General features: G+C 28.3%; 1 protein-coding gene across 5 annotated transcripts in view; it reads left to right on the forward strand.

Annotated features, from left to right (window-relative positions):
* Nucleotides 1-13,505, forward strand: part of LOC129989143 (5-demethoxyubiquinone hydroxylase, mitochondrial-like) — a 40,225-nt gene that overhangs the window by 562 nt on the left and 26,158 nt on the right. The window contains exon 1 of one of the 5 annotated variants that reach the window (XM_056097481.1): nt 30-238. The exons of 2 other annotated variants lie outside the window; for them this stretch is intronic. Coding sequence is in view for 1 of the 3 variants with exons in the window: in XM_056097476.1 (XP_055953451.1) it covers nt 570-592 (23 nt within the window). In the remaining 2 variants the exon portion in view is untranslated. Of the gene's footprint in view, nt 1-29; nt 239-454; nt 593-13,505 lie in introns of those variants that run through there. 2 more of the 5 variants (XM_056097479.1, XM_056097476.1) reach the window with 2 other exon arrangements.

Genomic DNA, 13,505 nt, shown 5'->3' on the forward strand with positions numbered 1-13,505 from the left:
GGGAAATACCACAGCGCCATCTACTGTTCACATCAGCAACAAATTACGAAGTAGCTTTGAAAGTAATAGGAAGGTTGTACAATTAAAAAAAAAAATTTGCATTAATTAGCAACAAAAAATCCTTGATTATTGAATAAATATTTCAGAGTGAGCATAATGAGTTATTTTTGTGAGATGTCGTAAATACCTGTATTTTTTAAAAAGAGGAATATACTTTCATTTCTGAATTTTAAAAATGGTAAGCTATAAAATTTATTATTTTTCATTCTTCAATCTTTCATATTGAAAAATTAATATATTTCCCTAACATGTGATATAAAAGTAAAAGAGTTGCCATTATTTCTTATGAAACTTGGAAATTGATGGTTACTTGTAATGTAACTGGAAAATTGCAAATAATCAAAACAATTACGTAAAAGCTTATTTGTATTAGTTGGTTGCTATGAATGAATTTAAATGTTTGCAAATTAACTTGCATATGTTTGCATTATTCATTGATATAGTCTTAAGCTAATTGTGTTTAATGTTCGCGATTATTAAAAAGAAAGAGAATTATTATTTCGATTGTTATGATCTGTACTTTTTTTCGAAGGTGAGTTATATAAACTAATTTCTATTAAGATTTTCCTTCCTCATTACTTTGCTCATGGCATATTGCTTATATGATGTTGGATCTCATTACTACAATTAAATAAATATTTGAATGAATAGTAGAGCTGATATTTTTTTAAAAAAGATAATAATATATTAATTTACATTACTGAATTATGCATGTTATTGTAAATATGAATTGTATTCAAAATTAATATGTGTATTAGATGCAGTTGATTTATTTGTAAAGTTGGTCAATGGTATTAATTTTTGTTATTAAGTTATTTAATAATTTATTTAGTGATTTATTCAATATAAATTTCAAATTTAAAATCTGTGGTTCAAATATTCTGAAGGGATTTTTTTTTTTTTTAACATAAAGTATTGAAATATAGAGATAGGTGGGGAAACAAAGCAAAATTTTTATGAAACATAAGCAGAAGATGAATGTCAATGTGTTGATATGTTTAGATGGAAATGATGATTTTCTCCATCACATCATAGATAATGCCTTTTTTTTTTTTTTCCTTTCAAATTTTGGCATATGGGAGCATTATGTTATCTTAATTTTGTATATTTATAGGATAAATTTATATCAATCAAATTTAAATAAATACTTTTTTTATTTGAAATTAAGCTGTATATTACCTAAAGTCAAGACTAAAAAAAAGCTTCCATATGTTAGGGAAGGAATAAGCTTCCATATAGTAGGGAAGGAATAAACTTCCATATGGTAGGGAAGGAATAAGCTTCCGTGTGGTATTTTAGGATTAAATTCATAAAATTAATGTTTTTAGTTTTTAATAAAAGGACTTATTTTTATGAATGCTTTTAAGGCATTCTGATGTGATTTTTTTCTGTATGGCTGATTCTGACATACAGATTACAACAAGCAGTATTTTATTATTATTTTTTGTTTTTGTTTCTCTATGTACAAACTATTTCTTTTATTCCAAATACAAATATTTTATACACATTTTTTTAATTAAATCCCATAACCCAATTAAAAAAATATATATTACTGGTACATTTAATCTAAAGGAGTTAGTCTTCAACAACAGAAGAAACTTAATTTGAAATTCTCGTGCTGTTAGAAAGTGAAAATTCATTGCTGCTAGTATGGGAAAAACGTGTTCAATTATACATCTTGAACACAAAATGATCATTACAGACTACATAAATTCTTTCTGGGATTGCTTTCTATTGTTTATTTTTTTTGGGGGGGGGCATAATTATGACTTCAAATAGAATGTACTGATTTTCAAATTGTTGGTGCTGTTAAGATCTTTAATTTCAATCAAATCTGACAATGAACATGTTGCTTCACTGGCTGTAAATGTGGAGATTCAGTGTAGAAAAAGAATTGCCTAATCATAGCCATTTGAATTTTTTAAGACAACTGAAAGAATTAATAAAAATATCAATTTGCTTACCCTATTATGAAACTTAAAATCCATTACATTAATTAGATATATGCTGTTCCTATCACACTGAAATGTTTTAGCCTTGACTTTGGGTTGTTTATTTTGAGATTAAAACCTTTTCATTTAAATTTTCCAACTTTATATATATATATATACATTTAGTAAATATGCTTAGTTAAGAGAAAGTTTTTTTTTTCTCTCTTTAAAAAATTTGACATGAAATATGTTGCAGTTCATATAATGCTTTATATATTACCTAGATTTTATATATATATATATATATATATATACAGTGGCTCAAAAAATTGAGAGTACACCTTACTTTTACTTGATAAATCCAATTTTCAATATAAATAACACAACACCGGGAAGTGCAAACATGTTCTTATTTTTATACATAACAAATGGTTTAATTTAGAGTAAAAATAAAGAAAAATCAACAAAAAACTTCTAAATTGAAAAGTTTCAGAAGCATTTTAAATAAACATACACGGAATTTTGCCTCAAAAAATTGAGAATACACCAATGAAATTTTTGCAATATCACGCATAGAAATAATGTGTCACTATTAAATTGCATGTCTTTTGGCTCTTGTAATGGCCTCAAAACATCATGATAACGATTTGACCAATTATTGGTGGTATTTGAAGATATTTTACCCCATTCTTCTTGCACCACTTGTTTTAAATGTGTTTTTATTCTAATTTTGTTTTTTTGAACCCCTTTTTCGGGTATGGCCCACGAATATTCAATGGGATTGATGTTGGGGTACTGTGGTGCTGCTATTTACAATGAAAAAGACACCATATTTTGAAGTTACGTGTATTCTGTTTGGGGTCGTTGTCTTACTGGAAAATGAAATTTCCATCTAAACCCAAATTTTTAGCACTTTCCTTTAGATTGCTGCGAAGTATATCCAAGTAAATCATATAATTTATAATGCCATCTATAAAAATAAAATTTCCTACCCCGGATGAAGCCATGTAACCTCAAATCATCACGGAGTCACCATCATGTTTAACTGTAGGACGTAAATTTTTTGGATACAAAGCAGTATTAGGCTTTCTCCATACAGTAAGATGGTTGTCACTGCCAAAAATGTTGAGGTTTCTTTCATTGCTAAATATAGATTTCTTCCAAAGGTTATTGGTCTTCAATTGATGAGTTTTTGCAAACTTCAAATGCTTTTTCTGAATTTGCAAGCTGGTGAACGGTTTCTCTCTAACAATGCTACTTTTATATCCAGCTTGTTTAATGGCATTTAGCACAGTTTCAGCACTTACACTTCTGCCTATGATTTGAAAAGTTTCTGCAACAAGTTGGATGAACCATATGGTAGCAGCAATCTAAAGGAAAGTGTTAAAAATTTGGGTTTAGATGGAAATTCCATTTTCCAGCAGGACAACGACCCCAAACAGAAAGAATGGAACGTCAAAATATGTCTTTTTCATTGTAAACAACAGTTACACACACCACCACAGTACTCTGACATCAATGCCATTGAATATTCATGGGCCATACCTGAAAAAGGGGTTCAAAAACACAAAATTAGAAACAAAACCCATTTAAAACAAGTGGGGCAAGAAGAATGGGGTAAAATATCTTCAGATACCACCAAAAATTGGTCGAATCGGTACCATGACATTTAGAGACCATTATAAGGGCCAAAAGACATGCAATTTAATAGTGACGTTCTGTTTCTATGCGTGATATTGCAAAAATTTCATTGGTGTATTCTCAATTTTTTGAGGCAAAATTCTGCGTATGTTTATTTAAAATGCTTCTGAAACTTTTCAATTTAGAAGTTTTTCGTTGATTTTTCTTCATTTTTACTCTAAATTAAAGCATTTGTTATGTCTAAAAATAAAAACAAGGTTGCACTTCCCGTTAATGTGTTATTTATATTGAAAGTCGCATTTATCAAGTAAACGTAAGGTGTACTCTCAAATTTTTGAGACACTGTATATATATATATATATATTTATATATATTTATTTAAAAAATACACTTGTTTGCCTAGTATATTAAAAAATATCGAGTTCCTAGTATATAGATGGAGTTTTTAGAAGATTATAAATAAAGATTGAGTCTTTAGATCAAGTCTAGAAGTTATTAATATATATCTGGTATTTTTTATAAGTAAAAAAAAAATGTGCTAAAATATAAAATGATGCCTATAGCTATTTAATGTTTAAAATTTGTATGAACTTGGTTATTTACAAAATTCTTTAATGGTTTTAAAGTTGATGTAACGTTTTAAAAGAATTTATATAAGTTTAGTTATTATTACAATTTATCTGTATAAGTGATAAACTATTACAGTATTAAATAATTTTTTCAGAATAATTTTTTTCTTTAATAATAAATTCAATATATACAATCAGAAATGAAATTTTCATCTATAAATAATGAAATATGTGTACTCATTTTAAACTTCTTTTTGCAGTTCATGTATCTGAAATTGTAGTACTCCTTTTAATCAGTAGTATGGTTAGCTTTCATATAACTAATATGAACTATTAGAAACATTTCTTTATGAATCTTTCATCGAATTAGCATAACTTACTTGTAAATTTGGAGGTTAGATTTATCATTGTTTTATGGTGAAGTTTTTATTTAAAATAATACTTAAATTACTCCATGAGAAGATTTTGGAAATTCCCTTCTTTTATTTTTTAACATCATATGAATTCATGATAAAATCTTCCGCTTAATGCAGCTAATTCATTCATGAATTACTTTTGAATATGCCTTATGTTATTTTTAACACTTTTAAAAAATAAACCAAAGTTCAGCAGAAAAAATTTTGCTGATCCATGTATTTTTTTCCTTGCCATCTTTACATAGAACTTTGAAGTTGTTTACAAAACCTTTTATTTATTTTTCATTAAATGGTGTTATCTAAATTCTTTTTTTCACTTCTAATTCCAAGACCAGGAATCTACACACAAAAAAAGTATTTAAAAAGTGAAATTGATACTTTTTCACTTTGTTTATATATATATATATATATAGTATTATTACACGTTTGAAGGGATAGTCTTTTTTTGTGTGTATCTTAATTTGATCAAAATGATGTAGCTTTTTTTGATATCGTAGTTTAAATATTCAATAATTGTAAAATTGTTGAAAGCCATGTAATTAAATTCTTAAGATATGAATAATGAGCATTTATCACCCATCACTCATTTGTTTGAATGCCTTTTTACTTTGCTTTTTTACAAACTAAGATTTTATATAATGATATGTATTGTTTGTGCTACAAAGATGTGATTGTTCCAACAGTACTTAGTTGAAAGTGTTCTTGCTATAATTTAGTCAGCCTGATTGAAACTGGAATAGATTTGTAAAAAGCTGAATCTAATTCCAAAGAAATTCTCTATTTTATGATAAATTTGGCATTTATAATTTGATCTTAAGTTCTGTTTGCAAAACTTAATTGCTTGTATTGTTGTTAATATGCTGGGGTTTAATGGATTTTATAATTTCAAAAATCTTTAATTTCTGAGCTTGATTATTATTACAATAAAGTAATAAAATGTATATATGATTATTGCTATAGTATAAAATGCTTCATTTGCCAAATATTATTTGAATTGTTCTGAGGAGTGTACTATTATGCATTATAAGTATTTAATAGTTTTAAAACAATAATCAACGAAGGAAAGGAAAAATAGGTGATTATGAAGAGTTGTTATTTTACAAACAAATCATTTACTAACTTTTTCATGGTAGATAGTTAATCAATCTAATGGAAAGTTATATAAAGTATAAAGTTATGGTGAGGATAAATTCTACTTAATCGATATAGTGCTGCTTCTTTTTTCTTTCTTCTCCCCCCTTTTTTTTTGTCTTTGTTTTTCAAGTGTATATGATTATATTTTTGGATTGTTTTCTGTTAAAGAAAAGTGCTCTTCCTATACAAATATATACATCTGTCAGATTATTGAATTTCAATTGTCTTTAATGTTTACTGTGTTTAAAATTAGGTGTATGATGTGAAAAAAAATTAAGTAAAAAGTGTTTGAAATTATAAAGAGTAGTTTTCAGGAAAATTTAAAAATTGTTATGAAGGTAATTTTAGAATGAGGTTTGATTAGATCAATGGGAAAGATTGTAGTATGAATAATTGATTCACGAATTGCTATATGCAAGTAAATCCCATGACGGACACTTTCAGAGAAAGATTTTTATAATGGTAAGAATTTTTAAATTGCTTCCCTGCACAATTAGTCTCCTGATAAGGAAAAGAGTTTACATATAGTTTTAACATCCATTAAAGCCCTGTCATAGTTGCAAAAAACTCAAGCTATGTCAATGACCTCGGCCTTGGCGATAAAAACGAAGAACCCAGAATATTTCAGAATTCTGGTGATAGCTCCGTTAAGACTCGAGTTTCAGCGCTTGTTCTACTTTTGTGCCATGATACTGAATCTATTAAAAGCTGTGAGATAAAAATGCGAGGTGGTTAGTAGCGACTTGTGAGTTGACAGATGCGAGTAATCAAGTAAACGATGTCTCTCTTTGCAATAGTGATTTTATGGAAGCTATTTGACTATTATTATAAGTACTGTTCTTACGCACATTTCGGCTATGTTCTAATATTATATTTGTGTTTTCTTGTAGGATAAAACACTTTTATTTGTATTTCAGCTTATTGAATTTTTTCACCATACAATCCACAATTCAAATTTGGAAATGTTTCCTTTTACATTATTCAGTCAACAAACACACTCTGGCTCTGAAATGACTCTGAGTGTAAGAATTATGATAATGTATGCTAGTGTTATTTGTTGACTCCGCCGTAGACGAAACAAACTCACTGAAAGGTTTGTAGGCTCAACAATTAAATTTCTAACAAATCGATGAGAATATAATCGGAACGAAAATGTGTTCAGAAAATGGCTTATTCCTATTAGCATAAGGACATTTTACAATATGTTCAACGTTCTGAATGCTACACAATATAATAAAGATATCTTTATAATATTATCGACCATTTTGAACTATTCTAAGAAAAGAACTTTTCTGGTGTGTTTAATTTCGACTAGCTAAATTTTTTATTTCCCTGTTAGATTTTAAGGGGGGGATTAAAATTCAATTGGCATCGCTTAAAAAAAATAAAGTGGTGCAAAAGGGGTATTTGCACGATAATATTACGATATAAATCAAAAGGAAATCGGTTAAAATTTCTAATATTTTTTTAATTAAAGTTTTGAAAAAACTACCAAAGAAAAAATCGTTATCGAAATAGTAAGTGCAGGGAAAATCTTGGTAGATCTAGGTCCAGCTCAATCACTTGTCTTGAGAAAAGTGAGAAAAGAAGGGGAAAAAAAAAAAAATTATATTGCATTATTTAAAAAAAAATGGTGTAAAGAGCTCATCACAACAATACTTCCATTTTTTTTTTTTTTTTTTTTGAGATCCTAGTCACAAATATGGAAAAGGGTAAATAAATAAATTTAAAAAATAGATAAAATTAGATAAAATTTTTAATACAAGAATGGAACATAAGCAATATTTATCTTATCTAACTAGTGACATTAATATAAAAGAAAATCAAATTAATTTAACTGTTTTTTCCTTGCTTTAATTACTTTCTCATACATAAGATAACGTAATGCGGGATATGAGCATACGCCTGGTCGAACGATTTAAGAGAACACGCTACGTCACAAAAACCAATTGCGAAATGTGTATTTCTGCTTTTAAAAACGTATATCAATCATATAATCTTTACTTTTGGGTCTCCGAAACGAAGTAATCGTATTCAAACAAATTTTTAATTTATCAATGAAAAATTTAAGTAATGAACATCATGTATCTATGTATTTCCAAACTAGTAGCGCTAAAATTTATTTTTGAAAAGGAATGTTGAATAGAAGTTGTATTAGTTGTATAGTTTTCCTCAATACGTAACGTAGATTTTACTGCAAAAATAAACCAGGAAAGTTTTTTCCTATATATTACTCGATAATAATAGGAGAATCGAATAGTTCTCTCACAAATTACCTTCTATATCTAATGATTTCCTTCATTTCTTGTCATTTGATTAGAAATAAATGGCATTTCCCCCTTCCCTTCCCTTCCCTACTCTAACGTAGACTCTTTCATTTATTAAATTGACCATAAAATGCCTTAACTGAATAAAAAAACTTTACCAACTGTAAAGTTGTGGTAAATGGATCCTATGCGAACTTTTCACTTTCTCATATGTAGTGAAGAGAAAGTATAGTAATCGTTAACAAATTCGAACTTCAGATTTCGACGAATTTTCACGTTTTAGACCTCCCTGTGTTCGAAAAACACATTTTTGGAAAATGTCCGTTCGTCTCTATGTGATAACTCAAAAACGCTTTGAGCTGGACGGTTGAAAATTGGTATATGGTTTTTACACCAAGTTTGCCGATTTCTATCAAAGTTAGAGTAAAATCTGTTCTGAGGAAGTCCGTCTGTCCGAGTATAAGTTAACAAGATAACTACAAAACGAAGAAAGCTAGATAGATAAGATTCAGTATTCTGAGTTAACATCTATAGTGTAGGCAGCTGTCAAATTTTGAGCCAAATCTAACTTCGGACTGACTGTCTGCCTTTCTGTACTTTCAGAAACATGTAAATACGATAATTGAAAAACCCTATGACTTTATATCAAATTTGGCTAGAGATTTTGTAATTGTATGTGCAGTTTTGTGTCAAATTTTTTTCAGTAGGTTGAAAAAAACATGTCTAAATCACAATTTCGGATTTCGGGAATGCTATTATCGGCGTGCCAGGGTTTAATCGCCAAAAAACTCGCCAAAGATGGGACAATAGATTCAGTAAAATTGCTAAATTCATGCGAAAAGTTAATAATCCGTAACTCTTGCACGCAAATGCCACGGAAGGCATTCTTTGATCGGGCAAGTTTATTAGGAGTATGCGAGAAAGTTTTGAGAAGACCACTCCTAATTTTTTTATTCGCTAATATTTATCCTTAAAAAGTGAAATGTATGCACTAATATTCTGTCTTCATATCGCTCCTTAAGATGGATTTAAAGAGCCTCCATCGCTTCACCATCCCTATTGCTGTGCTAATAATATGATTTCACTTGACCCTGTAACTGTGGAAAATAAAAATAAATGTGCAAACTCATCATATGAAACGTCGTTTCTATACATCTATTTTATGTTGTTGTGGTTTTGCTTTCGCTGTTATTTATCATGTAATGGCTGTTAGTTATTTAATATTTAATCCTCAATTTTAATTGAAAAAATATATATTTATAATCTCTCTCGCTCTCTCAAATATATATTAACATGTTTTAGTAGTTACGTAGCCCAAATAGAAGAAACTTTTGAAATTTTAAAACTTCGATTTATTTTCCCACGGGAGGTATAATTTACGTACAAAGAATAAGAGGAAGAAATGCATCAGTCTACGTCGCGACATAAGAGCAGAAGAGAGCAAAATTTTTCCTTTCAGTGATTTTACTGTGAGATTTTGATAGGGATTTCTTTGACACATGTCGATTTAGGAAAAGGAAAGTTAGGTATCCTTGAAAGAATGTTTTAAGCATTAGAGTTTATTATCCCTACACTCGGAGCGTGAGAAAATGTTGAGATCAGCTATTTTATAGAGCGCGGGTTGAATAAATGAAATAAATAAATGAGAATTGGATCAGGAAATAAGAGAATATTTTAGAATATAGTTAATACGGACTAAATTAAGTTAAGAATTAGGAAATTAATAAAAATTTAAATTAGATTAAAATATATATAATAATTGTTTAAAATTCGTCAAGATATATGTATCTGTTGGCCAACCTAAAGGCACTCATGTGCATAAAAAGCAAACAATAGCAAGAGCTTTTCATGATGGGGCTGCTGGTGTCTGATGCGCAAGTTGGACTTTAAACTGTGATTGATAATACCGGTTTAATATTACGTATTGTAGAACGGTGATATGACTTATGCATTTGATGCCATAAATATTATTATGTTATATTTAAGATTTTGATTATATTTTGCTGACTTTTTGAAATCTTATTTTCATTATATACATACTGCTGCTGTCTTGTATGAAAGTATTTTCACTTCTAATTTTAATGGAAATTGGAATGCTAACTCTGAACCTCAACTCGACTGACACAAACATAAATAAAAACATTTTTTTAAATGTATATATCTTTAATATAAAAGTGCATTCATCCCTAACTCTGCTAATAATAAAGATGAGTACTTGTGCATACATTGGCGCTATATAGGCCAGAACATTTGATATGTAACTACGAAATATGGCACACATATAGCTTGAAAGGCGGAAATGTACACCTTGCAGCGATGTTCTTTGAAATTATTAAGTAGAATTTTAATTAATTAAAAATTAAGCTGAATTTTGGCTTTATTTTGCAGTAGCAGCCGAAAATACTATTGCACAAAATTGAATTTTACACCGTTTCAAAAATTTAAAAATTGCCATTTTAATAATACCAATTTTTAAAGGTATTTTTTTTTAAACTTTTTTAAAAATTTAATTTTACCTAATTTCCTTTTCCTATGTAAGTTTTTTTTCTCGCTCACAAATTTATTTATTTTTCTTTTTCATTTAAACGATTATCTGGTTATGCTTATTTCATTCAGTTTATTTTTTTTTCTATGAAATCGTTTTCAGAATTTTTCTCTGTGATGCAATCATTACCAAGAATATTTTATTCAGTTGATTTCTACGAATTCGTGTTTCTGTTGCGTTCTTTATACTTCTACTATTGATATAAAAATAGTTATCTTTTTTTAAATCAAGAGAGTAGACAGATATGTATTTTTTCGTGGCAAACTAGACAATGTTTCTTCCTATGAGATGTTTTTATTTAATTAATGCAGAGGAATCTATTATTATTATTGTAAATACAATTCACAATTTTATGTATTATTGAAGTGCATTTTTGTGAACATTGCGCATAGAGAAATTTCTGTTTTCGCAAACATTTCTAATACTAAATAGATTTTTGTTCGGTCAGCGAGCGACATAGGTGTAATAAACTAAAAATTTCATTTTCATTTCTATTTTATTTGATTTTTTTATAGCGTAAAATAATTCAATAATGTTAATTTGTGTATTTTTAATTGAATGGCTTGTCGAATTGACAAAAAAGGTTTTTTTTTTTTTTTTTTTTTCAAATTAAAATAAAATATGGAAAAACGATTTGTTTAGCCTTTTCTTGTGGAAGGGTTTTAATGTTCAAAACAGTAAGCCTTTAGACAAATATTATTGTAAATAAAACAGATATCGAGATTTTGATAAATCATTATAAATCTGAGTTGTCGTTTTTTACTTTTTCGTATACAATAGAAAGAATATAGAGAATGTATAGAGAAAGTGTAATAATCACCAAAAAATTCGAACTCGAGATTTTGACGAATCTCCACATTTTAGATCATCCTAACTCTGAAAAACACAATTTTGGAAAATGTCCCTTTGTGTGTTTGTGACAAAGATAACCACAAAACGCTTTCAGCTAGACGGTTGAAATTTGGTATACGGTCTTTACAACAAATTTGCAGATTTCTGTCAAATTTTGAGTAAGATCTGTTCAGAGGAAGTGCGTCTGTCCGGCTGTTCGAATATAAATCAACATAATAATTACAAAACGAAGAGAGTTAGATAAATAAGATTCGGTACACAGATTTAACATCTATAGTATAGACACCTATCTAATTTTGAGCCAATTCCTATGGCGGGTTGACTATCTGTCGGTCTGTACTTTCAGAAACGTATAAACTAATAATTCAAAAAAGCAATGACTTAAATATATCAAATTTGATATGAAATTTTGTGACTACAAGTATATATCTGTGTCAATTTTTTTTGTTTCCGTCGGTTGAGAAAAATGCGTTTAAAGCACAAATTCGATTTTTGGATACCATTAATGCATGCCAGAGATTTATCGGCAAAAAACTTGTCAAAGATGACACGATGCATTCAGTAAAATTGCTAAGTTCTCGCTAAAAGTTAATATTTCTTAACTAATGTACGCCATCAGCATACAAGACGTTCTCTGGCATGGCAAATTTATTAGAGAGTATGCGAGAAAGTTTTGAGAAAACCACTACCGCTGTTTTTTTTTTTAAAGAATGTTGTATCCATTTATATGTGAATTCAATAGCTCAAAAACGGAACGAATTAAACACATGAAATTGGATATGTGATTTGTATATAAAAATTGTTGATGTGTAAAATATTTTGGATTTAATCCATCACAAGGGAAAAGTACTTTTCTAAAATAATATTCGTTTTTCTTTGTTACATTTTAAAGTTGCACACAAAAAGAAATGACCTATTTCCCTATGAAAAAAAAAAAAAAAAAAAAAACCTCGTGTATCTGTGATTACAAAATATGGCGCGTTTTAAAAAAATGATACAAAGGCGCGTTTACGACATAACCTTCCTTTGTTTTTATTTTTCTAATTGTGGGTAAAACAATAAACATGGATAAAAATGTGAATAAACGAGTTTTATTTTAAAAGCTGTGCGGTTTTTTTTTATGAGGATTACGCTAATTAGTTTGATTTTATATTTTGAGCAGCATTAATTTTCAAATATATGTTACTTAAACAATAAATTTTTTTTCATGCGATAAGTATTTTTTCATGACCTTTCATCCTTTTTCCAGTTTAACTTTTACTAATGTATTTTTCATTGCCTGATTTATTTATTATGTTCTTGACGTCAAGAAATGCGACCATTCCTAACGATAGCTACTTTTTTCATGGATTTAATCTGTCTTCTTTTAGAGTAGGGGGGGGGGCGAGGAATTAACGAATTTAATTCCAGTTCTTTGTTATTTTCTTCTTGACTATTTTTATATCATTACATCATTTCTTATCTCTTGAGAGGAAAGTTTGGAAATAAGGAATAATTACTGGATGAAATATTAAAAAAATAAACTTCATATCATTTAAGCTTCATTATTAGTTAACTGTATTTGATGAGTATACACATCGTATAAAATAAACAAATTAAAAGAAGAAAAAATACATTTTACCATTTACTATTAAAATAAAATTTTGCAAAAAGCAAACGATTTATTATTTAGTGATGTATTTATATCATATTGCCGAATTATTAAATGTTATTTATAAAACTTAATATTATTCTTGTTTTATAAATTTGTAAATATGTCGCATTTTTTAAAAATTTTAATAACTAATTTATATGACTATGAATTGTTAATTCTTTTGCAAATATATTTATAGTTTACTTTAATTTCTTTATAAAATTTACAGCAGGGGCATTTACTATTTTGTATTTCATCAACTCTTTTGACCTTAACTTTAACCGGACAGCGAAAGCAGCGCCGTCTGGAGTTGTGAACATTTGGTACGGTTGATCAACTAGCAAGTAACCGATATGCTGCTGTCGAACATTTTTCAGCTGGAGTCCCAAATTTGGGGCTAAGTGATGTGGTTGGTTAGGATTCAAAAAATAATCCAGTTAATGAAAAAAAATTTTTA

The sequence above is a fragment of the Argiope bruennichi genome, chromosome 10, assembly GCF_947563725.1.
Source record: "Argiope bruennichi chromosome 10, qqArgBrue1.1, whole genome shotgun sequence".
Lineage (NCBI taxonomy): Eukaryota > Metazoa > Arthropoda > Arachnida > Araneae > Araneidae > Argiope > Argiope bruennichi.